Source organism: Mercenaria mercenaria, chromosome 9 (genome assembly GCF_021730395.1).
Source record: "Mercenaria mercenaria strain notata chromosome 9, MADL_Memer_1, whole genome shotgun sequence".
Lineage (NCBI taxonomy): Eukaryota > Metazoa > Mollusca > Bivalvia > Venerida > Veneridae > Mercenaria > Mercenaria mercenaria.
In genome coordinates, this window is record NC_069369.1 from 38,430,429 (window position 1) to 38,455,491 (window position 25,063).

The 25,063-nt window shown below is 33.8% G+C and overlaps 1 protein-coding gene and 1 long non-coding RNA gene across 2 annotated transcripts in view; one reads left to right on the plus strand and one right to left on the minus strand.

Annotated features, from left to right (window-relative positions):
- Positions 1-2,407: 2,407 nt before the first annotated feature.
- On the plus strand, positions 2,408-15,803 carry LOC128559489 (uncharacterized). Its single transcript, XR_008372400.1, has 3 exons — positions 2,408-2,844; positions 15,021-15,133; positions 15,666-15,803. It is a non-coding gene; the product is annotated as an uncharacterized LOC128559489 (long non-coding RNA).
- A 40-nt stretch (positions 15,804-15,843) lies between these two features.
- Positions 15,844-25,063, minus strand: part of LOC128559488 (interferon-induced protein 44-like) — a 96,475-nt gene continuing 87,255 nt past the window's right edge. Inside the window, exons 7-8 of the mRNA XM_053551257.1 lie at positions 21,245-21,532; positions 15,844-18,704 (exon numbers count right to left, since the gene is read on the minus strand). Coding sequence (XP_053407232.1) covers positions 18,676-18,704; positions 21,245-21,532 — 317 coding nt within the window. The 3' untranslated portion in view covers positions 15,844-18,675. The remainder of the gene's footprint in view (positions 18,705-21,244; positions 21,533-25,063) is intronic.

Sequence of the window (25,063 nt, forward strand, 5' to 3'; positions counted from 1 at the left end):
AACAACTCTGTAAAATTGCTGCTCGGGGAAATATCAATAGCTGTTGCTTGAATAGTTGCCGTTCGTCATCTCAGCATGAGACAGACAACAAGACATAGAGGGCTGCCGTTTTGTTATGCCCGAATTTTAAAACGATCTCGAATATTACAAAAATTTAATCGAATAAACATACCTGGGCAGGTACTTTTTCTGAGCGGTAGGGAGACTACGTAGTCGAATCGGCGGCTGTTTCACAGAATATGTTCTTCCGATGTTCCTAACATTTACAAGCAAGATGCGTTTTAACTTTGGAATTTTCTTTTTTCGTTCTTACTGTGTTCTACCCAGCGCAAAATAATACGCCAGGTGCGGCGGTCAAATTTGTTTTTCATTTCACGTCAAATTGATGCGGGAAATCTGACGAACGGGTAATCAGTTTGGTTTTTGTACCGTTAAGAAACTGACATCATTTCTTATAACACCATTTTTAGAAAGCTCTAGTGGTTTTCAAATTCATTTTAAGGAACACTTAAGTTCTCTAATTTTCTTAAGTCCTGGTCACGAAATCACAAATGGTGACACACCTTACTTATATAAAATACATATAGCTTATAACTACACACTTATAAGACAGAAACGTTGATAAATTCCACGAATTATGTTTTTTACAGTTTGTTTTTCGATTGGTTTACTTGTCATATCTCAACCTCAGTATGATTTAGTAAATTATAGTACATTAATATCATCAGAATTAAATCATCGTAATGCTTCATGAATTTAAAAAGTATATCTATTTTATTTCATTTGATGTGCACTCAAATTAATGTTCTAAGAAATAGTTCTATTATCCCTAAATTTATTCCAGCTTCTAGCCAAGGTACATGTTTATTTCATGATTTTTCAGACGCTAAAATGTATCAGATATTCGTCAAATAGCAAAGGCGATGCCCTCACAACCGTGGAGCAAATGGACATCAGATAATTACGAAATACCTCGCACTTTCTAATGATACTACCTTGTATCTGTTATCGCTACGAATACCTAGCACACCGTATTATTATTTTTCTTTACAGTACAACTGCGCTATTTTCTCATTGACAATTTAGGTGGCCATTTTTAATATGTCCCCGAAGGTAGGCATGATAAAATCGCATTGTCTGCGTGCCTCCGTGCGTCCGTGTAAATCCAGACCCCTAGCTCTAAGATCAAGATCACACTAAGTGGTTAAAGGTTAATTGTCTGTTTCTTTTCCTGTCTATAACTTTGCCATCGATAAAAGGGTTATAAAATTGTTTGGCATAAATACTCGGGAGCATTTGTCACTAATAGTGACAGCTCTTGTCTACATCTAGTATAATATTTCAGTTTAAAAACTTTACCGAGGATATCCTAAAACCCTTCTCACCAACAAAAAGTCTTGTTTGATCTCATCCGTCAAACTTTTTTTTAACTCGTGAACATCACACGATTGATCAATTAACCGTTTTACCATTCAGTGATTGACAAAACCCCGCAAAATAGTAAGAAATACTCTTTCGCTCTGCCCCTAAAATGCACCGTATGCGAGTGCAAATTCCCTTCTCTAAGTACTGGACAAGATGTATAAAAAAAGAGTTTTTGTTCTTGGCCTTCTTACTCATCTTAATTGATGACAAAATATGTATCAGGTTTCAAAGCTACAGTAAGTTTTCAGGAAAAATTGAACTTAAACAAAAAAACCCAAAATTCTAAATTTTTAAGTTAAAAAGGCCGATTATTCTGATAAAATGCAAGTAATTATGGTACTTGACCTGCATACTAATATACTTATAATAAACATGTGTACAGAGTATAAACAGTATAGCTCTTTTGAAATCAAGAGAAGTGAAATAAATGAAAAGAAATTCAAACATTCTAAATATATAACTGGTCATAATTCAGACAAAATGCATATAAGACTTAATGCTCTTGTCCTATGTACTCATATTATGACGATAAACAAGTGTGCACAGTTTCAAAGTTCGTGTTCTTAAAGTATTCAAATGAAGTGAACCTAACAAGAATTTTAACCAAGAAATTCAGATTTTCTATGTACGAAAAGGGCAATAATTCTGACAAAATGTATGTTACAGTTATGATTCTTAGTCTACCTAATCATCTAAAATGATAAACAAGTGTACAAGGTTTCAAAACTGTAGCCTTATAGTTTTAGAGAAAAAAGTAGACCTGAACAAAATTTTAATCAACGCCGACGCCGACGATCAAGTGACGACATTTAAGTTAATGCCTCATAGATTTTTTTGAAAAAATCAAACGAGCTAAAATAGATAACAATATAGATCTATTTAACAATTTATTATTTTATTAAAAATATAAGTTAAAATGGGAATGAAATGGTAACTTTAAAGAAACAATAAAGTGGTCAATACAAGGAAATACTTATGCTGAAGAAATAAAGGATGTCTGTACAAAAATTAAAGAAAGCTTAACCAATATCAATTTCATTCTTAACATTAAATTAATGTTCCGCCATGACATTTTTATCCCAAATGACACACGCCTCGATATCGGTAAAATGACGTTGAAGTTGACGTCACTTAATTAGATATTTGTTTTCATTAATTTGTTTTTAAAGCAACAGCTATTAGTGTCAAAATCAATAATATCGGACGAAGATTTTTAAATTTAAACGTTTCAACATTTAGTTATCGCACTAGTAGTGAAATACCACAAATAATGAGTGAATTAGCGAATTGTTTCCCTTTGAAATCTACACGCCATTAACGGTGTATACATGTGTGAAACTGGGTCAGAGAAAACATGCAGTTATTGCTCTGAATATACGCGGATATTTAAAGTGCATGGCGGATTTATTGGTTGTTATGGTAAGTGTTAATTTTCATCATAAATTTATTCGTAACTTAAGTAAAAAAGAATGGACAGACCACAGGTAGCAGTATCGTAGACCTAAAAAAAAAACCATCCAACACCATCAAAAATTTTTTTTCTATAATTTACTATTTCCTCTACAAGGTTTTTTTCCTATCTCAGGGTCGATTTTTCAATGGGTCACAATCAACAAATGCCCTGCGACATCTATATGAAGTTATTTTTATCATAAAATATACCGGTAAAATAACAAATCTGCAAAATAATTCCCATCAAATTTGGTCTGTTTATTTACGAATTATACCATAAAATATAAAGTCAGTGCGCGGGGACATCACTGAGGTGACTGGCGAGCGAGTAAAATAAACACATATCTGATGATATGTAGAGTTTCTGTCAGTGTCGGAACATTCAGAAGCGCAACTATCAAAGGTCAATAGTAAATAATTAATATTACCTGGAAGAAAACTGGTAAGTTAACTGCATGTATATGCTTCACTCAGAAATATTATTCCAGTCTCATTTTTTTTGCATGCAGTTCGCCATGATTGTTTCCGATGTTCCGAATGAGAACCGAATGACGTATCGAAATATTATTTTGTGTCAAATGTTTTCATTGGCTGAGCATGTACACTGTCATGGTGCCCGACTTCCAGTTGGCGTTCAAGTACGGTAAGTGGGAACCATTACATGTTTACAATGGCGACAGTTTCAAAAACCGTTTACAAGGCGCAGTTTTTTCGATACCTTTGCCAAATTAGAAGAATCGGAAGAATAAAGCACACAGCCTTCTGAAACTCAATCAAAAATACTTTAAAATGGCACTTGTTACTTGGTAAATAATGATCTTTGTGAATAATAAAAGTTTATTAAAAGTTATATGGCCACGGTATCAAAGTACTGTAAGCACTTTCGATAAAGACGTTCACTATTCAATAATGTGTTCACTATTCAATAATGTGTTCTTCCCCCTGTGGAAACCACAGGTAGCAGTATCGTAGACCTAAAAAAAACACCATCCTACACTGACTACTGTACTGCTAACTTCAAGATATCAAACAGACATTGTGAAAACTGAGTCTAAGGCACAAATATTTTATGAAAGCAGCAAAATGCTTTCATTTGTTATACATTTATATACACTGTTGCAATAGAAATCAACACTTCATCTTGGTATTTATCCCACTGTTTCTTGGAACGAAGCCTGCACAATTCCTGTGGTACCACACTAAACATGCACTGCACTGAATCCACTGAATTCCTCCTTTACCCTCTTTTGACAATGACCACATACATCATCATTGAGGATGAAACACTTTCTTGTGAAGGCGATTGAACTGGGTGGGATACTGATGGTGTTAAAGGCCCAAGACCTTCATCTGGTAAGAAGAGTTCAGCTGATGAAGTTGATGGTTGTGGCTCCTCTGAGATGCATTCTACAGCAGGAGATGTTGACTGCTGAGGGTCAGAAGAGAATCTTCTTTGATGAAGTTTTCTGTGAAGTTGATGGCACTTCTTCAATACTTGGAAGTGTGGCATATGACTGGAGTCAATTATGGCCTTTTTGACAATTTCAATGAGGGCAGATTTCTTGGTATTTTGCTTACCACTTATCCATATGCTTTTCCAAGTTTTTCAATCTCTTTCTTTTCATCTGTTCTAAACATTCACATTACTCATTATCAATCCTCTGAGAAGTGAATGTGACATTTCCTTCCTTTCAGTTTTATCCTCCACTATTTTCTTGAAAGATAGAGACTTTTCAGTGGTTTGCTGTTTTTGCTGTCTTATCATAATTTGTTTTCTATGTGCCATGGTCTTGGCTACAGAGAAGGAGTGCAATAAATCTTTTCTGAACTGGTTGAACATTACCATTAAAAACTTGTTAGTGAGATCACTGAAGACTGAGTGGATATTATGAACTTTGTTCACTGTTGAATGGAGAACTTCCCTTACTAGTACTTCATCTTCACAATCAAGAACAGTCCCCAAATCATCTGTTAACAAATTCTTTGTTACAACACTGACAAAATCTGCTAATAATTGTTCAGACTTCAGAAGTCTGTCATGGCAATATCTAAAAATAAACTGACCATGAACATTCAAATTTTTGTCAACTAGCAATTCTAAGCATTTACTGCACAATTTCAAGGAAAATTCAAACATCTCATCTGACACATTAACTAGTCCCCTTGTCATATACTGCCTTCTGTCAATATCTGCCAAAGAATCTTTATCACTGGAAAACATTTTCAAATATTGCTCCTCTTCCTTCATTGAGTTCAAAATTGAAATCTTCTCTTTTGAATCAAAGTAATTCTGTTGGCCGGTAGCACTTGAAGAAAACATGTTCGACCTGTAACTTGCAGTGTAGTGCTTATTTAATGTGCTTACACAGTACCCAGCCACATACCTTATCCTGGCTTTTGATGCATTAGTTATGACTCTTTCATGAATTTGTTTGTCCTTGTGCCTATATAGCTTTGTTTTTTCATGTAAAAGAAATTTCCTCACACCATCAGTTAATTTTGTACATATGTATGAATGAGCTCCTGAAAAATTGGGGTACTTTTCAAACATGAGTAAACATGAAACTCTATAACTGTCACGAGCTGATATTTGTGAATTTCAGTGTAAATCCCTGTTAACTTATCTGCTTTAATATCAGTACCTGGTGTAGCTTCTAGGTCATTCATAATATTTGATATTGCTTCAAACAGTGTCAAACAAAATGTTTTACAGTACCGCAAATTGTTTGATAAAAGGTCTCTTGTAATGAAATTGACCCGTTCTTGGACTGCGGTCACTGGTATTTTTGTGAGACATTCTTTAAGAATGTTCTCAATCTCAAAGCCCTCAGGCAGTTGCTGCTGTTCATCAGCATCAACAAAATTCAGAGATGCAATTACATCATTGAAATCATCTTCCAAATCCTCCTCAGTTACTGGTACATCATACTCCATTTCATCACCAAACCAGAATGTCTTAACTGTCGCATCAGGATGTCTGAAATATGTCAGTAACACATATTTCTTTAATATGTTTCACATCACTCATTGATTAGGTTATTACGGTAAATACTTGGCCATAAGTCGACTACTCTTTTCAGCTACATTTATTATTTATTTTTTTTTCAAAATTTGCCATGGCTTTTACATAAAAAGCACATATAAATTTATAATATTTAACAAACCTTTCAAATGATATTTCGACTTATGGCTGAGTAATTACGGTAGGCTTTTTGCCATTTCTTGTCAGTGTTGTGGTAACGCTAATGCTTAATGCTATATTATTTTTCAATAATGCCAAGTAAGGAGTGCGGTGTATGTAGGGGATAAGGTGTCGGCCGCTCAGTCCAGACGTTGCTGGTTCAAATCCCACTTGGGTCACAAGCATAACTTCTCATAAGACACCAGTACTAGTTTTCCAGGAAGTTGACTTGAAAGCGACTCAATAAGCTTCAAGCTTTCTTCACAATCAAGCTAAAATAAATTAGTAGTAACTCAACTAAGTAATGATTAATGCCACAAGTTTTAGCATGAAAAAAATGCTAATTTAATGCCAAGGTTGGTAATGCTAACGCTAATGCTTAGCATTAATGGGGCATTATTTTTCTCAATCACTGGAGAAAAAAAACACTGTTATTTGTACTGGTAAAGCCCTCTACAGACGGTAGGTTTTTGTTGTAAATAGAAGCATAATGGAGAAGGATGACACTGAAAAGTTAAATGATTTGAGCCGCGTCATGAGAAAACCAACATAGTGCGTTTCCGACCAGTATCCGCACAGTCTGGTCCATGATGTTCGCTAACGGTTTCTCTAATTGCAATAGACTTTGAAAGCAAACATCATTGATCCTGACCAGACTGCGCGGATGCACAGGCTGGTCTGCATCCATGCTGGTCGCAAAGCCACTATGTTGGTTTTCTCATGGCGTGGCTCATTTGTGTCATGCGTAATCAAATTCATGGGACATAAAAAGGTGAATATTATTTTTTATTATAAATGGTTACATGCTTTTCAGTACAGTCTTGATGCACTATGTTTACTAGGTAAATCTCTGTTATTTATATGGGAATGAAATACTGTCTGTATGTGAAAAATTGTACATCTTTGAGATAATTAGTGTTGTACAACAAAAACCTACCGTCTGTAGAGGGCTAAAGCAGTTTCTAATAGATTAATATTCTATTATAAATTTTATGAACCAGTCTAAGTGTATAATAGCCAATTATGTTCAGTGTAAATATGAAGTTGTTTTCTTCTTGGTAAACATTCATATGGGCAATTTAATTGGGAAAAACACTATTTAAAAAATATTTGCACAACTTCTGTAACAAAAATAGATACTGAAGCTGGGCCCAGCTGCAAGCTTACAAATAATAAGCTTAAGTGGTTGAATATAGTTTGACATAATTTGTTATATTAACAAAAATATGAAACATGATCTATTGTTATCTTTAATGCCTCTATAATGCTAATGCACCCCTATGTAATGCTAATTTAACCCTTAGCTGCTAAATTTCTAAAATGGGACTGGTCTTTCATTCAATTTGGGCAGTGCCATTTATCATTTGAAGGGGTGTTCACTGAAAATTTACTGACTGAATAGCGAACAGTGCAGACCATGATCAGACGCACGGATGTGCAGGCTGATCTTGGTCTGCACTGGTCGCCAAAGGCAGAATCACTTGCCGCCAGCAGGCTAAGGGTTAATGCATTATTTTGAAATTATGTGTAATGCTAAGGCTAACTTAATGCCAATTTTTCCCTTAAGTGATGCTAAATTAATGCATTATTTTTGCAAGTAATGATTAACAACCCTGTTTCATGTATTTGTTTTTTAAATTTTGGAGACAAAAGATAAGGGGCTGGATCCTTGTTGCACACTAAGAGAATTCACAGAAACAATCCAGGTTTTATTCCCTCATGTCACTAGACGGAAAGTTAAGTGTAAGGATAAGACTGTATCCACAATATATGATGGCATTAACATTAAACCTCTGAACCACCTGAGCTTCAAGCGGGAACTTCCACTTGATTTAGAAACATTAATGGAACTTTTGCCTACTGACTGTTTAACTGAAAAGCTGAATAATGACTCGGTGTGCTGTAAGCTTGAAACAAACTATTTATCAAATGGCAATGGTGTAGTAAAAACAATACAGCTTAACTGTGATAATACCTTCAGTGTTAGCATAGCCAATAAAACTGTGGATTTACAGTCAATTGGAATTGACACTACATTTCCTAGCACAAAGGATGGTATTTCTTGTACATTTAAATGTGTTGAAAAGATCCGACTATGCATTGGGGTACCTGTTACTACAAATACTGTCTGCACTAGATTTCACATTCTTGAACAATTTAGTGACAAGACTACTGGAATTAGTTCTAGGCGCCTGAGATCTGTAATGTGTTCACGTGTTGTGAAATTTAATGCTGTTTCTCAGACATGCCTCACATGTCAACGGATGACAAATAAATTGAAAACCTCTGAAGCTAATAAAGAAAACTGTACTAGTTCTGGCAAGCAAGATCAAGGACAGAAATCCTTAATTACAAAGACTTATATTAAACAATTAATTCCAAATGCACCAGACAACCTAATAGAGTTATTATTGAGCCAATTCCACAATGTTGGAGTTCATCCAAAAGGACGCCGGTGGAGCAAGGAAGTGATGAATTCTTGTTTACAAATCTACACAAGGAGCCCAGTAGTTTACAGGCAAATAAGAAACAGCAAGCTGCTAGTATTGCCATCACCTTCATTTTTACTTACATACAAAAACAAAGTGAAACACAATGTTGGCTTTCATGATGAGATTTTCAGGTAATTATATTACTATAATCAGAGAATAGGGCTTTAGTTATGTGCGTCTGATTTAACTGAATACACAGAAGCCTGAAATTCTATCTATAATGCTCCAAAATGGCTAAATATGAAACTGAGGTCAGTTTTATATTTAGCCATTTTGGAGCATTCTAAAATAGAATTTCAGGCTCCTGTGCTAAATTCCTAATTTTACTATGTTATTCAGTATGTATCTCCATATGCAGGGAGATATGAGCCATGCCATGAGAAAACCAACATAGTGGGTTTTGGACCAGCATGGATCCAGACCAGCATGCGCATCCGCGCAGTCTGGTCAGGATCCGTGCTGGTCGCTAATGGTTTCTCTAATAACAATGTCTTTGAAAGCGAACGAATGGATCCTGACCAGACTGCACGGATGTGCAGGCTGTTCTGGATCCATGCTGGTCGCAAACCCACTATGTTGGTTTTCTCATGGCACGGCTCAATTATATTGATTTTGTTTCGTTCCATTCACTTTCATAAAAAACAATTTTCACTGCAATATTTTTTGCCTACAAAAATTCTTTTCAATTTAACAAGTCACCTCTTTGTACTTTGCCCAGATAATGCTTATCCATTCAGCATGTCATACAAAAGAAATGGTATGGGGAGACTTATGCTTTTATTAAAAGCAATCTCTAGTCGGTTTGATGACTATGACCTTTAACCTAGTGAACCCAGATGAATAGGTCATCTATCCATTAACACTAATGTGCCTGTGAAGTTTAAAAAGAAAAAAAAAACATTACAAAAAAGTATTGAATAACAGAAAAAAAAATCAGTGCATTTTCATTTTCATAATCTGTTTTGCTTAACCTTTAGCCTGCTAAATTTCTAAAATGGACTGATCCGTCATTCAATTTGGGCAATACCATTTATTATTTGAAGAAGTGTTCACTGAAAATTTTCTGACTGAATAGCAAACAGTGTAGATCATGATCAGCCTGCATGGATGTGCAGGCTGATCTTGGTCTGCACTGGTCGCAAAGGCAGCATCACTTGCCGCTAGCAGGCTAAAGGTTAATGTAAGCATTTATAATTTCAGGTGGATGCATGCAGAAGCACGGCGTCTTGAGTTGCCAGAACAAGCAATGGTGGATGGGATTGTCATCGATGAGATGGCAATCCAGCAAAATATAGAAGTGGCAAACAATGGGGACATTATAGAATTAGTAGGGTTTGAGGATGTGGGAGAGGAAGGGAACATGTGTGCTACACTGAGAAAGGGACATCAAGAAAATTCACTTGGTACTCATATTTTACAGTTCATTTTTTTGGGAATATCTGGTTTTAGATTTCCATTTGCTCACTTTGTATCGACAAATGTACAAGCATATGACTTACACAGGCTTTTCTGGGAGGCAGTCAGCTGGCTTAAAATGTATGGCTTCACAGCAAGATATGTTAGTCTCGATGGTGGGCACAAACAAACAGAACATTTATGAAGATGAACCTAGGCAAAAACCCATCTTCCATGATATGTGAAAATCCATCTCTATATGATCCAAGTTAGTGTTTATTAGGATCCTTTCTCATGTTATAAAAAAGTGAGAAATAACATATTAAAAAGTGGAATAACTAAATCTTCTACAAGACTTCTGACTCTCCCTGATGGTTCCATGATACAGTGGCAAATGTGGATAAATGCCTTCCAGTGGGACAGGTCTAATGCACTTCAGATTCACAACAAGCTAACAATGAGCATCTGTTTCCAAGCTCACAATCCAAATGCGAAATAGTTGGCTGAAGATGTGTTAAACTCTGAAATGTTAAATTTAATGTTGATTTATAGAGGCACTCTGTCAAACTCTAGTGCTTTAGACGGGGCCATGAGATACTGAAAGAACTTCCAAAATGATAGCAACTTTCAGGACAAGTCGCTGTGCTTTCAGCAGATGACAATAGATTAAAGGACCTATTAGAAATAAGTGAATGGTTTGATAACTGGTCGGACTGTGTTAAAAATGAAAAGAGAAAAAACAAAATGCTGCTTTCAAGCCAGTGTATTGAGGATATTAAGTCCTGCCTTATTGGTTTTTGTGAACTTTGTAAACTACTGTTGTTAAGAAAAGACACCAGGATTATTCCTGCTATGATAAATTCTGACATTATTGAAATCACTTTTGTCAGCATCGGGCTACATTCAATGGAGCAAATGCAAATCCCACAGCTTTGCAGTATAGAAGAAACTTAAACTCTATTATTCTAGGTCAAAATCTTGTGTCACAAAAAGCAATGCTGGTAATATGACAATAAAATCACCTCAGTTATCATTCACATCTACATGTAATGCCAGAGTTAAACGCCCACTGCCAGATTCATCAAGCTCTAAGGAATATACTCGTTTAAAGGTTATCAGAATGTAATTCAGGTTATTAGTTTACCTAACAGTTTATTGCAACTCACCCTGATATGTTTGTACAACAGTTGAATATCATCAGCAGGTTTACATATGGCATTGTCAAGTAGCCCTTGATTTCATCTGGTTGAGGAATGCACACTTTTGGTGTAAAATTAATCACACGCAATCCATCACTGCTTCGAACTCTTCCCATTGCAACACCAAGTTGCCCTGGTCTGAACATCTGCTGGCAGTCTACTTCAACCCTGATTAAATAAACAACAGCAACAAACAATGGTAAGCAACTTACATTTTCAAACAAATGATAATGTGCTTCAACTGTAGGTTCTAAAAAGACCTGCATGGACCTCATAAGGATACACAGACATTGAACAAAGATTTAACACTTAATTATTCTGAGTGTAGGTTACAAGATTTAGTGGTCCTCGAAATGAGTTTTCAACTTATGGGTGAGTAGATTACGGTATTAATATATGAGCCATGCCATGTGAAAACCAACATAGTGGCTTTGCGACCAGCATGGATCCGGACCAGCCTGCGCATCCACGCAGTCTGGTCAGGATCCATGCTGTTCGCTAATAGCTTCTCTATTAACTATAGGTTTTGAAAGCGAACAGCATGGATCCTGACCAGACTGCGCGGATGCGCAGGCTGGTCTGGATCCACGCTGGTCACACACCCACTATGTTGGTTTTCCCATGGCATGGCTCATATAATATTGTATTTGGTCTCCAAGTTTAAAGTAACAGTCTACCACCTATTTCCTATTTTATAGCATGTACAAAGTCTGCTGTCAACAGATGTGACACAAGTTTATATTCCCTGTGTACAATGTACAAGGCTGCCCAGGAGACAGGTGTAAAAGCCATTTCAAGCATTAAAAACATATCAAAAGTTTCTAAAACTACAAACCTGTCTAAAGTCATTCCTTGGGCTTTATGAACTGTTAGTGCATACGCCAACAACAACGGAACTTGTTCCTTTTGGCTAGCACCCTGTTCTGTGTTGGGCTGAATACTGAAAAAAAAAAACCGAAACAGAATTCTTTAACGTCACATATTATTAAAACCTTTAGCATAAAACAAGGGCGGATCCCAAAGGCGGGGGGAGGTGTCAAGATATACACATTCATGTTCAGTGAGATTTTCTGAGATTTGCCATATAACTTGAAAATATAAAGTATAAAAGTATAGGGCCCATCCCTCTCTGCTGGATCTCGCAATGCAAAAAGAGGAAAGCCAAGCAAGGCTAATTATTCTGTTTCTTCTACACTGACAACATATCTAATGTCAGTCAGCCATTTAAATATGAATTAAACTAAGATTTATAAAACTAGACAGGAGTTGTGAATAATTATGAACAATTAGTCTGCTTTTTATTTATGGTATTTTACTTGGCTCAACAGTCTCATGGTTAACATGGCTCACTACATGTCTGTGGATCCTGCTTCAATCTCCAGTAAAAACAAGCCTGATAAACTTCAGTTCATTCCCTCACTCTCTAATTAATATTTGATAGAAAAGAGTATATTTGCATTTCTATCAAAAATGAATATAGGAAGGTAGATTTTTTGTACTGTTAGTTAATATATGCAATGTTACATATGAAATATATATATGTATTACTGTAGATACATTTGTATTACATTGTTATTAAAATTATATTATGTTTTATGTGTGTACTGGGATATATGTGATATTACATTGTACAATGTGATATTACATTGTTACATTGTACAGCCAATTAAGAGTGTAACAGAAAAAAAGGTTATCATACCTGAAAAAGTTACTTTCCAATTGTGGATGTGCTTTTCAGAGTTGGAAAGTAAACTTGTGGTCCCTCTGCAGAAAAGCTAGTAACATAACTTGAAGTCCATTAAACAGCTTATCTGAAAGGTTTCTTATAAGAACAACTGGACAGTTTTCTTTCAGCCATAATTTTTTTGGTGCCGTTCATCTCATGGAGATATTTGCTTTCTCCAGTGTCCACTGACAAATATTCCTTTAATGTCCCTGATTGTTGTTCAATCCTTGACCTATTATAACTCTTCACCAAATCATTTGTTGAATACAACTTTGTACTGTCCTGTGAAGTTTTGAGAGGCCTTTCTAGACTTTTTATGTAATCAATTGTTTCTTGTCAATGTTTCCCCAACTGACACTTTTTGAATTGCACTTATTATGACTGGATCTGTTTGACGAACAACTTCCACTAAAGTTAGTTTATGCAGTTTCATAAAAGTTGGGCTAAAAAAACAATATTCTCCATTGTCATTATACATTTTATTGGGCACTGGTGAAAGCTGAAAAAAATCTCCAGAAACATAACTGTAGCCCACCTAAAAACTTACTAACATCTCTTAACTGAGTAACTATAGATACAAGTTGCTCAAACAGTTTCTTGCTTAACATAGTTTCTTCATCAATATAAGCACGTCTGTTGATCTGATGCGATGCAATGCGCCTTCATTTGACAGCAGTATATTCACAATTTCATCAGAACTGTAGCGCCCATCATTAATGCCGCTCCAGCTGTGTAAGGTGCAGGCATTATCAAAGTTGGTACATGCTATGCCAGTTGTGCAGGTAATGGCAACAGATTTACCCAACGCAGTTAGTCGATGATAAACTTCTTTAATAGTATAGGTTTTGCCTGTACCTGCTGGCCCATTTATGAACAGATTGTGGCCTGTTATCGCCAGATTAACTGCCTCTTCCTGCAGTTTGTTTAGCATTTTTGCAGATCAAATTTTACTGTTTACATGCACAATATACAGTGATATATGGTACCAAAAATAAATCATCGCACATTTCGGAAGAAAACAGGGGTTATGAAAAAATACCAGGTTCAATATCAACTGTCTGTTTGTGAAATTCGTAACAGAAGTCGCTAAATAAACTGAAAAATCACTCAATTGAAAGGATAATAAACGGCGTGACTTTGTTTACATTTTACACGCGCAATTAAATATAAGGTCAGGGGTCAGTATCTAGTGCATTTACTACAGCCAATGAAAACCGCCGTTACAAAATTGACTCGGAACATTTCGAATGTCATCGACCTTTCGGAAAAAGAACATGGCGGACAAGAGACAATTTTTAGCGACCGTTTAAGTGAAAACAAGGTGGAACAAATAATAATATGTTATAAATGTCACAAAAGTAATTGCTTTCAATACCAAAGCTTATATATTATTCGATTACTTGTTTAAATGGTATATTGCTTGCGTAATGGTGAATTTATACGCCAGAATCGATGGAATAAATATAAACCAAAAGTCACCTCAGTGATGTTCCGCGTCCTGAGATAGGAAAAAAACCTTGTAGAGGAAATAGTAAATTATAGAAAAAAATTTTTTGATGGTGTTGGATGGTTTTTTTTTTTTAGGTCTACGATACTGCTACCTGTGGGACAGACCGCTTCTTTTGTTGATGTATCAAAGATACAACTTGGCAGCGAAAAATGGCCGTGTTGACATTTCGATTTGACTGTCTGCTGTCAAGTACTTTTAATATTTTTTTTCTGTATATTTGTAATTTTTCATGATGGCAGAATATACTTGTAGCCAAGACAGTCAGGCATCTACTATATTAAGTACATTCTGTATGACGTTTTCTATCTATAAACTGTAAATAAACAGGAATATTGTACATTTTTAACTGTCACAGATGTGAACTGGTGAATAATTACATGGTCATTATGCACATACAGTACAGTAGAATCTATTACAATTGGAAAAGAAACGTACAATAACATAGGAAAAGTGGTGTTTTAAATTGTCACTTAAAGTTGTAATAGCAACTAAAATAGACCTCCTGAAAATTTCTAAAAAGTTCTACTTGCAATTTACAATAAAAACTACTTTTTTTTCATTCTCACTACTGCCAGTACTGACAGACAGCATACCGGTAGGCTACTAAATAAATGAAAAATTCTTTGTTTATATTTTTCAGGACAACCTCCAGCAGTAAGAGATATAAAGGTTCACTGCAGTTTTGACTATGTTCAACAAGTACTGTACACATACTATGCTCAACAAGTGGAGTTGCTGTGAATTCTCATGCAGGTATAATATCTAAAGTTGGTGTTTACATTCATATCAGTGTCAGTATCCTCAAATGCATTTTTGTTTCAATATCAATTTTAACTATGAAATTCCATATACTGCAGTATCACTAAATTAAATTCCACAGTCTTCGAAACAACCATGACTCTATAAATAAAAGCTACAAGCCTACAGTGCACATTTTACATTGGAATTTACAGTGACACCTAAATAACAGAAATTTGATTTTAAAAGTGAAATTATCTAAAGGAATTTGTGTTTTGTTAAGACTTGATTTTACTATTGATTTCTTTGCTTGTTTTTTTCACTGAACTTTTTGTAAATCCCTGAAATGAGATTGAAAATACTGCATTGCTTTATAATAAAGATGCTGTATAATAAGCACTGAAAATTGGAATTCAATTAAATTTTGATAAATGCATGTTGTTGTCAAGCATCTATAAGAAATGATGGACTGTTTTGGTCAGTGTTGATTCACTCCATTTTGATGAGGACTTTAATACATTTCTCATAAACTGTTCTTGTTTTTAAGGCTCTCAGATTTTCTACCTAGTGTATGAAAAGTACAGTACTGCTGTTGGAAGAGGAGCAGTGTGGTATCTATGGTCCACCATCACTTCAAGCATCATGGCTATGGATAAAAGAAGGTTTCATTACATATGGACAATTATATTGGACAAAATAAGAAAAGTGTTCTAATAAGGTAAGAATTCCCAATAAATAAAGAAATATTTATTAAGCACACAGAACTTGATGTTGAAATATTTAATTTCACAGTGTGATCATACACTTCAGTTTGGAAAGTCACTGGTTTCCAGTTTATATATATTATGTGCATACTTTTATGTAAATGAAACATCATATCTCCACTGATAAACATTAATTTAAAATTTGAATATTGCATACTTACATAACATACTGTATTAAAAAATTCAACTGTGTAGCTGGCATTTAATTGTTGTAATAAAGTGATGCTATGTTCTATTCTAAGGACTACACTATTGCTACTTAAAAGTTATTGTCTAAGAATTCATTGTTTAAATATACCATTATTTCAGTTCTGGAATGAGGCTTGTTATGATGGGTCTACATGATTGACTTGGAGGACAACCTGATTGAGGCCGGGCTTTCAGAATTCAGTCCTGAACATGTTTAGGTATATTTGGCTTGTCACCTCTTTAAGCAGTTAAGTTCTTTTGTAATAATCAAGTATTGATAAAACTTGCTGCAGAGTTCATGTCTGTAAATAGGCCACTTATATTAAGATGCCACATTTTCTGTTTCTTTTTATGTTGTTAAAGAGTGTCTAGCTCACTGCAAGCCAGTTCAACAGAAATAACATAATTGTAATACAGTAACTGTTTTTCTTAACCAGGTTAAAGAACTATTTGTTAAAACGAGATCAAAATCATGGCCCTTACTTGATATAAAATATGTGCGATGGTTGAAGTTTTTGATGAAAAGAGATTGTCATTACTATAATAAAATTCTAAAATGTAATTTAATGTAATTATGTGTTGGCTGTCTTATGGACAGCTGTTGTTCAGGATTGAAAACAGGGTTATTAGGGTTCTTTGTCTTAAATAATTGATACATTTATCATTACAGAATGTATTCTGCATGTCCTAGTATAGTATTCTTGAAGGATTATAACTTCAACACAGAGACGGAGATTAATCTTTTAGGCAGGGGATTGGCATGACAGGCAAATTCTCCAACCGTATTACCATTCCTGAGCTGGATGCCAGTCGACAGTGGTACCTGTATAATGAAATAGCGCCCCTTTGCAGCAACAGCAATGTATGCTCAAAACCAGCAGTGCCAAAGCCATTAAAATTGAGAACTCAGTCATTTAAAACGAAGAATGAATGGAAAAAAGTGTTTAACATTTAAAGTAATACAGAGAAAGAGCTCAGCTCATTTGGTATTTCCTGAAATTTTAATTAATTTGAAAGTGTTTTTGAGTATTTAAAGGTTTACTAGACCCAAAATATGAACAAAATGCTACATATAGTTATGTAAACAGTGAATTAACAAGTTTATGGTGTCAGCAGTACTATGCATTGGTTAAATATAGACACACTGTATGTATGTAAGGCTGAACACAGTATAAATGTGAAATTCCTCTAAGACACTGGAAGATTTTTCAACAATCTACTGTTTAGTACTGCATGACATAAAATTATGAATGGAGCTCTACATACACAGTTGATTTATACATTAAGCAAAGTTAAATATATTTATTGATGATTTTCTACATTTGAAGTAATTACCAAATATTAAATATTTTAGTGAAGATATATTTTATGCAACAGTATAAGTTGAAAAAAGCTTCCCTCCAGGAAGAATATTTTGAAATGATACTTTTACTTGAAAATTTATGTGAAAAATGAAGGAAATAGATGTTAAAATGAATTCTTTATTTTATAAAAAATGTTGTTGCCATGGAAACAGAACTTGAGTATTAAGTGTATCTGCTTTCATACCAGAGTAATATGACTTTTAATTATAATTATGTAAACAATTTAATGTTATATAATCATCACTGATACTTTTAATTTTCAATTGACACTGTCATTGAGCAATGCATCTTACATTTGAAGTTGAATGACACATTGCAAATATTAGATATTTATGGAATTGCTTTAAGATAATTTTGAGATGAATATAAATCAGAAAAATCACAAATTCTTGTTCTTCTAGAGAACTAATACATATTTTATAAATTTACATTTTTTTGCATCAAATGTAGGCTAAAATGTCTGTTAAATTGACATTTAAAGCAATTCTTGTATTTTGTTGCTATGGAAACATGTATTGTGACAATTTTTTGAATATAAAATAGTATATTTATAGCAAGAAGGCATTATCAACTGTGCTAATCATGTTAATTACTTTTGATATTGATGGCAAAATATGAAATTAAAATATATGATAAAAGTAAATGATTTTAGTATTTGTCATTATTATTAAACAAAAAATGCAAGTTTGCGATGGGGAGTTATTGTATAAAAATGCTATAATTTTGTTATTTTAAAACATGCTGGTCTAAAATTCTGAATTTATGTTAAGGACACATGTACAGTTCAGAATATGTGAAAAACTCAGTTTCCATAAAAATGTCATTTGGGACCATTTTGTCATGGCTTCTCACATTTAATCAATCACATGTTAAACACATTTTGTGTTACATGTGATTTTATTATAGATTTTTGTGCTAAATTTGTGTTATTGAGTATGTAGTACGGAAAATAATAGCTACGATAAAAAATCCGGAAAGCACATATCAAAAATAGATAACTATGTCATCAGATCAAAAATAGAAAACTATGTCATCAGTTTGTACGAACCAAATGATAAACAACACGGAGTTTTAAACATGTGGCACCATAAATGATTACAATTTCGGAATTTTCATGAGATTGTGTCCTTGCTCCTCAATGGGCCTCATTAGTAAAAACTCCAGTCAAGCTGCACTAGTTTCAAATGTAAACGTATCGTCACCGTAGGCTCTTGACTTGCTTTGGACAAATTGATACGATCTACATAGGACTGACATCAGCAAAGGTACCTACAAATATAATGTAAACGAGTAAATAGTTAGATATCACATAAAGAATTACGCAAAACTTCAAATATTTTAAGAGAAACGTTAAGTGTTTTTTCTTTAGCTCATCAGCGCACAAAGTGCTTAAGGTGAGCTATTGTGACCGGTCATTGCCCGGCGTCCGTCGGCGTGCGTCGTGCGTCGTCCGTCAACATTTGCCTTGTGAACACTCTAGAGGCCACATTTGTGACCCAATCTTTATGAAAATCGGTCAGAATGTTTGTCTTGATAATTTCTAGGCTAGATTTGAAACTGGGTCATGTGGGGTCAAAAGCTAGGTCAGTAGGTCAGATCAAAGGAAAAGCTTGTGTACACTCTAGAGACCACATTTTGACCCAATCTTTATGAAACTTAGTCAGAATTTTTGTCTTAATAATTTCTAGGACAAGTTTGAAACTGAATCACGTTAGGTCAAAAACTAGGTCAGTAGGTCAGATCAAAGGAAAGCTTATGAACACTCTAGAGACCACATCTGTGACCCAATCTTTATAAAACTTGGTCAGAATGTTAGTCTTGACAATTTCTAGGTCAAATTTGAAACTGGGTCATGTGGAGTCAAAAACTAGGTCAGTAGGCCAGATCAAAGGAAAAGCTTGTGAACACTTTAAAGACCACATTTTTGACTCAATCTTTATGAAACTTAGTCAGAATATTATTCTTGATGATTTCTAGTTCAAGTTTGAAACTGGGTCATGTTGGATCAAAAAATAGGCCAGTAGGTCAGATCAAAGGAAAAGCTTGTGAACACTCTAGAGACCACATTTGCGACCCAATCTTTATGAAACTTAGTCAGAAAGTTTGTCTTGATGATTTCTAGGTCAAGTTTGAATCTTGGTTATGTGGGGTCATAAACTAGGTCACCTGGTCAAATCAAAGGAAAAGCTTGTGAACACTTTAGCGGCCACAGTTGTAACTCAATCTTTATGACACTTAGTCAGAATGTTTGTCTTAATCCTTTCTAGGTCAAATTTGAATCTGGATCATGTGGGATCAAAAACTAGGCCACTCGGTCAAATCAAAGGAAACTCTTGTGAACACTCTAGAAGCCACAGATGTAACCAAATCTTTATGAAGTTTAGTCAGAATGTTTTTCTTGATGATCTTTGGTCATGTGGGGTCAAAAACTAGGTCAGTAGGCCAGATCAACTCTGGTGAGCGATATATAGCTCCATCATGGCCCTCTTGTTTAAAACACATACCATGTACTTCTGTTTGTGCAATATTTTTGCAGTATACAGAAATAACTATTCAAAAGTAAGAAAACGAGAAATACGTGATAATCGTTAAAATATTTCGAGTATTTTATTATCACTTTGTATTGAATTTCATGAAAACCGTCCAACTTCTACACATCAATATGTCAAGTTTACCTGACACTTTGAGAGTATTTGAATTAACAAGAGCTGTCTCTAGGACAGCGCGCAACACTATTCGGAGATTTGACAGTAAAATGAACATATTTCTCAATTAGAGATTTCTACTTTAAATGGAAGATACTCCAAAGGGTATAATTCTTTCAAAATGACCAATCAGATAATTATGGTAAAGATATGTTTAGAGTTTCAAGTCATTATCTTATATAGTACCAGTGTTATGTTCAGAAAACGAAGTTTGTCAAAAATTTAAGTTATATCAAGAAAGCGAAGATTTCCAAAAACCTTTTAAGTATGAAAGGGGCATAATTCTGTCAAAAATATAATTACAGTTATGGGAATATCAACCACACATGCTGATGATGATTATAAAGGAACATTTTTAATTTCAAATCATAATCTTTTAAAGTATTGAAGATATGTCTATAAACGAAGCTTTCGAAAAAAAATGACATAAGAAAGATTCTAAGTTTAACAACTTTGTGGCCTTGACCTTGGTTATAATGGGACCAGCCCCTGCACATACTTTGTTTGTATGCTGGACAATGTTTATGTGAACTTACAGTAAGATATACGCAATAGTAACAAAGATGTGACAGAAAAATAAAGGTTGCCGAAAAACTTTAACCTTAAAAATTACTTAAGTATAACACCTTGGTGACCTTGACCTTTTGTATGATAGGCCTAGCCCCTGCACATACTTTGTTTGTATGCTGGACAATGTTTATATGGAGTTAAAGTAAGATATAAGCAATAGTAACAAAGATATGACAGAAAACCAAAGGTAGTCGAAAAACTTTAATCAAGATAACTCACGCCGACGCCGACGCCAGAGCGATAAGAATAGCCCCACCCCCTATTCTCCGATAAAATCGATTAAATGAGGCTGCTCAACTACTTGGTAGTGTTACAATAATCAAAATAATTGTATTATTAGTTCAGAATCTTGGACATACATATTCAAAATCAGAAATATCACCCATATTCCTATTCATATCATAAATGCGTAACGCAAATTTGAATTACGTTACTGTCTTAGTCAAAGAAATAAACAAGATTTCAAAATAAAATAAATAAAAACTGTCTGCATTTTGTCATTGACATATTCATGGAGGGTAACCAAACATTTACCTTTTGCATTAGGTTTCTCATTTTCGCCCTCGTTATACAGATGGTCTTTTGCTGTTTTTAGACAGGCTTTGATTGCCCTCAGTAAAGGCAAACCTTCCTTCCATCCGAACTTGACTCTGTCTTCAAAACTAGCGACAGGATATATATTTTGCTTTGGTATACCCAGAAATGCATGAATTTTTTCCGCAGCATCGATTACTTTCTTGCTGTGGTATATATTAGACATATTATCTTTTACACATGGGCATATGTCATCCACCTTTGTAAGTATGAGTGAGACTGGAACATCTGTAAAGAAAAATTACAAAATGACTTTCTCAATAGACTTGCAAGTGTTTCTCAGATCATATTTTCCAAACAATACTGCAATTTCCTTCCTGTTTACGAAATATTCTGAAAATCACAAATAAAGAAAGATAGTATATTGTCCTATTTTTATATACATATCAATTGTAATGTTCACATATCAATTGTAATGTTCAAATTCTATCAAGTTCATTTGACTTTTAAATCAATGATAAACTAAAAGGAAAATTGATTATAAAGACAAAAAAAAAACTAATTACATATTACAACGCTTTGAAATATGACAGCTTTTTTTCAAAATGGAAATGCGTGTTAGTCTATGGGAGTTTTGTTATGTGAACTTAATTAGGCATGCAACTGTAGTTCAATACACATTATATACAGACGTCAGTTATTAGTTTTTTGTTTCAAAAGACAATTTTTCTCATTTGTCCGTATTAGAATGCATACCGTCTTTAAAGATATCAAATTTAATTTAAACATTGAACAAAGTTATAATCCCACAGAGTGAGAGTGAGTGCGATGTTCACAAAGACTGAAAGAATTTCTTTCAAAAGTCTAAATAAAAGTCTTTTCTAAGACGTTTCAGTGAGTACATAAGACCCAATAAGAAGATTCTTTTTAATTTTTCGTAGATAAAGTACAAAATTCGTATTAACATGCCTTTAGTAACATCTTTATAAAAAGTTTCTTATTTATAAGCCTATAGTAAGTATATGTCACACACAAGGGCGTGGCCATTTTGAGAAAAAAAATCTTTAAAGTCTGATAGCCTATTTTCAACCAAAATGATCCATATATTCAATGAACCGAAACCATTTGAACAACCTTTAAAAATTAACTGTGTAAAGCTTCATCAAAATCTACCCAGTGGTTTTGGAGGAGATGTTGTTTGATGAAAAGTGACCATGCCCTCTTGCGGCCATGTGTTTTGATGAATACAAAAAAAAACAACCCAATATTTGTAGAAGGTCAGACACGAACAATTTGTGTGAAATTATTTTTAAAATCAGTCTAACAGTTTTATACAAGAGTAGTATTAGAAATACCGATTTTAAGACAGTATAACCTCACCTGACCCCTTGTCCCTATTCTAAAAAATCCAATGCCGGACAAATTAAAATACTTTAAAAACCACAGATTTTAAACAGACTAAAAAGTTTTAAATATATATAATATAAGATGTGTTTACAAAATAAAATATATTGTTTGAAAGAAAGAAAATTTACAGATAATGTAAATCCTCACTTTGTTACAGCAAAAAACGGGAGGCTAATGATAAAAGCAAAATGTAAATCTTGCGGAAAAACGAAATCAAAATTCGTTAAAAACAAAACTGGAGGTAAATTAGATATCCATAAAGCAATGTTACCTTTATTACCTAAGAAAGGTTTAACACTTCCAGGATATAATTATTGTGGGCCAGGAAATCCCCTAGATAATGGACCCCCTGTCAACGAACTGGATGCAGTATGTATGGACCATGACTTTTGCTATGACTCAGGACTAAGTAAAAGTGAATGCGACAAAAAAATGCTTTCCAACTTAAATAAAACTAAATCAAAAACATTTGGAGAAAAGATTGCAAAACATTTAGTTGTAAAACCTGTAATTAAAGCGAAATACAAACTTGGATTGGGACAAAAACAAAAATCAAAAAACGGGAAAAGGGGGTAGAGCAAACTTTTACTACCCCCGAAATAAATTGGAGCGATGAATTAGCAGAAGAATTACACAAACCAATTAAAAGAAAATTTAGGAAACGAAGAGTGATAGTTAATGATATTGATGATACTTGGTCAGCTGATTTAGTTGACATGCAAGCTTTTTCAAAATATAATAAAGGAGTAAAGTACTTGTTAACCGTTATTGATATATTTAGTAAATATGCTTGGGTTATTCCATTAAAGAATAAAACCGGAGAATCTGTTACAGAAGCATTTGAAAAAATAATTTCTGAAGATAGAATTCAGGGACGAAAGTCCCCGAAGACTGCAAGGATTCCAACAAATTTATGGGTAGACGAAGGAAAAGAATTTTATAATAAAAAGTTTGAATCATTTTTGAATAAAAATAAGATTAATATGTATCATACATTTAATGAAGGCAAAGCTGTAGTAATTGAAAGATTCAATAGAACTTTAAAAAGAATAATGTGGAAATATTTTACAGCAAATAATACTTATACTTATTTAGATAATTTGCAGGATATGGTTGATAAATATAACAAAACAAAACATTCTAGTATAAAAATGACACCAACCGAAGCCAGTAAAAACTTAAATAAAGGTACTGTTTACTTTAATTTATATGGTGATTTAAAGATACCAAAGAGTAAAGCAAAATTTAAAATTGGTGATCGAGTTCGCTTAAGCAAACTTAAAAGACATTTCGAAAAAGGATATACACCAAACTGGACAGAGGAAATATTTATAATTTATAAAATTAATAATACAAATCCCAGAACATACTCTATTAAAGATTTAAATAATGAAATAGTTCAAGGTTCATTTTACGGACAAGAACTTTTACCTACTACACAAGAAGTTTTTAGAATTGAAAAAGTTATTAGACGAGACTATAAGAAAAAACAAGCTTTAGTAAAATGGAAGGGTTATAGCGAAAAATTTAATAGTTGGGTTCCGTTTAGTGATCTTGAACAAATTTAATTTAGAAAATAAAAAGTTTAATTATATAAATGAGCAATAAAAATCTAATTTCTAATAATGGAATAGAAACAATAGATCAATTAATTATTCACTTAACTAAACTAGCTGCTGCTTACAGAAAAAGTTATAAGTTTTGCGGAAGAGTAAGTACTGGATTATATATTACAGCAGGTATTTTTGGTTGCTCAGCTGCATTAGCACTTGTTCCAGCTATTCCTGTATTTGTAGCAGTTGCTGGTGCTGTTCCATCAGTAATTACCATATTTACTAACAGACTAAAACTTGACGACAAGAAATTTATTTTAAAAACACATCATCACAAAATAAAACAACTTATAACAAAAGCACGGATTGCAGCTTTAGCTGTTCATGACCCTAATGATCCTGGAAAAGTAAATAAAGAAGAAGAGAAAAAAGTTATTCAGGATATTTTTACAATACTATTAGAAATGCAGAAAGAAAAAAATTATTCAACACCTCTTGAAATGCATATGAAGGAATTTAAACTTAACGGATATAAAAGTAAAAAAAGAAGAAGAGCTGTTTTAAATTTTAAAACTTTAATTAAAGTTTTTTTTCTATAAGTTTTTTTAAATATAAATGAGAAAAATTAAATATCAGTTGAAGGTAATTTTTGCATCAGGAAAAAGTACGTTTTTAGATATTTTTAAAAGAATATAATCCTAATTTTAAATATAATTCCAGAACCAATTCACGATGGCAAAATGTTACGGATCCACGTGCAACCGAAGGTTCCACTTCGCAAGTTATAATTCATAAAACCTTTTGAACTTGCGCTCAAGAACCTTCCAAATATTTATTTCCTTTTCAGCTAACAACTTTA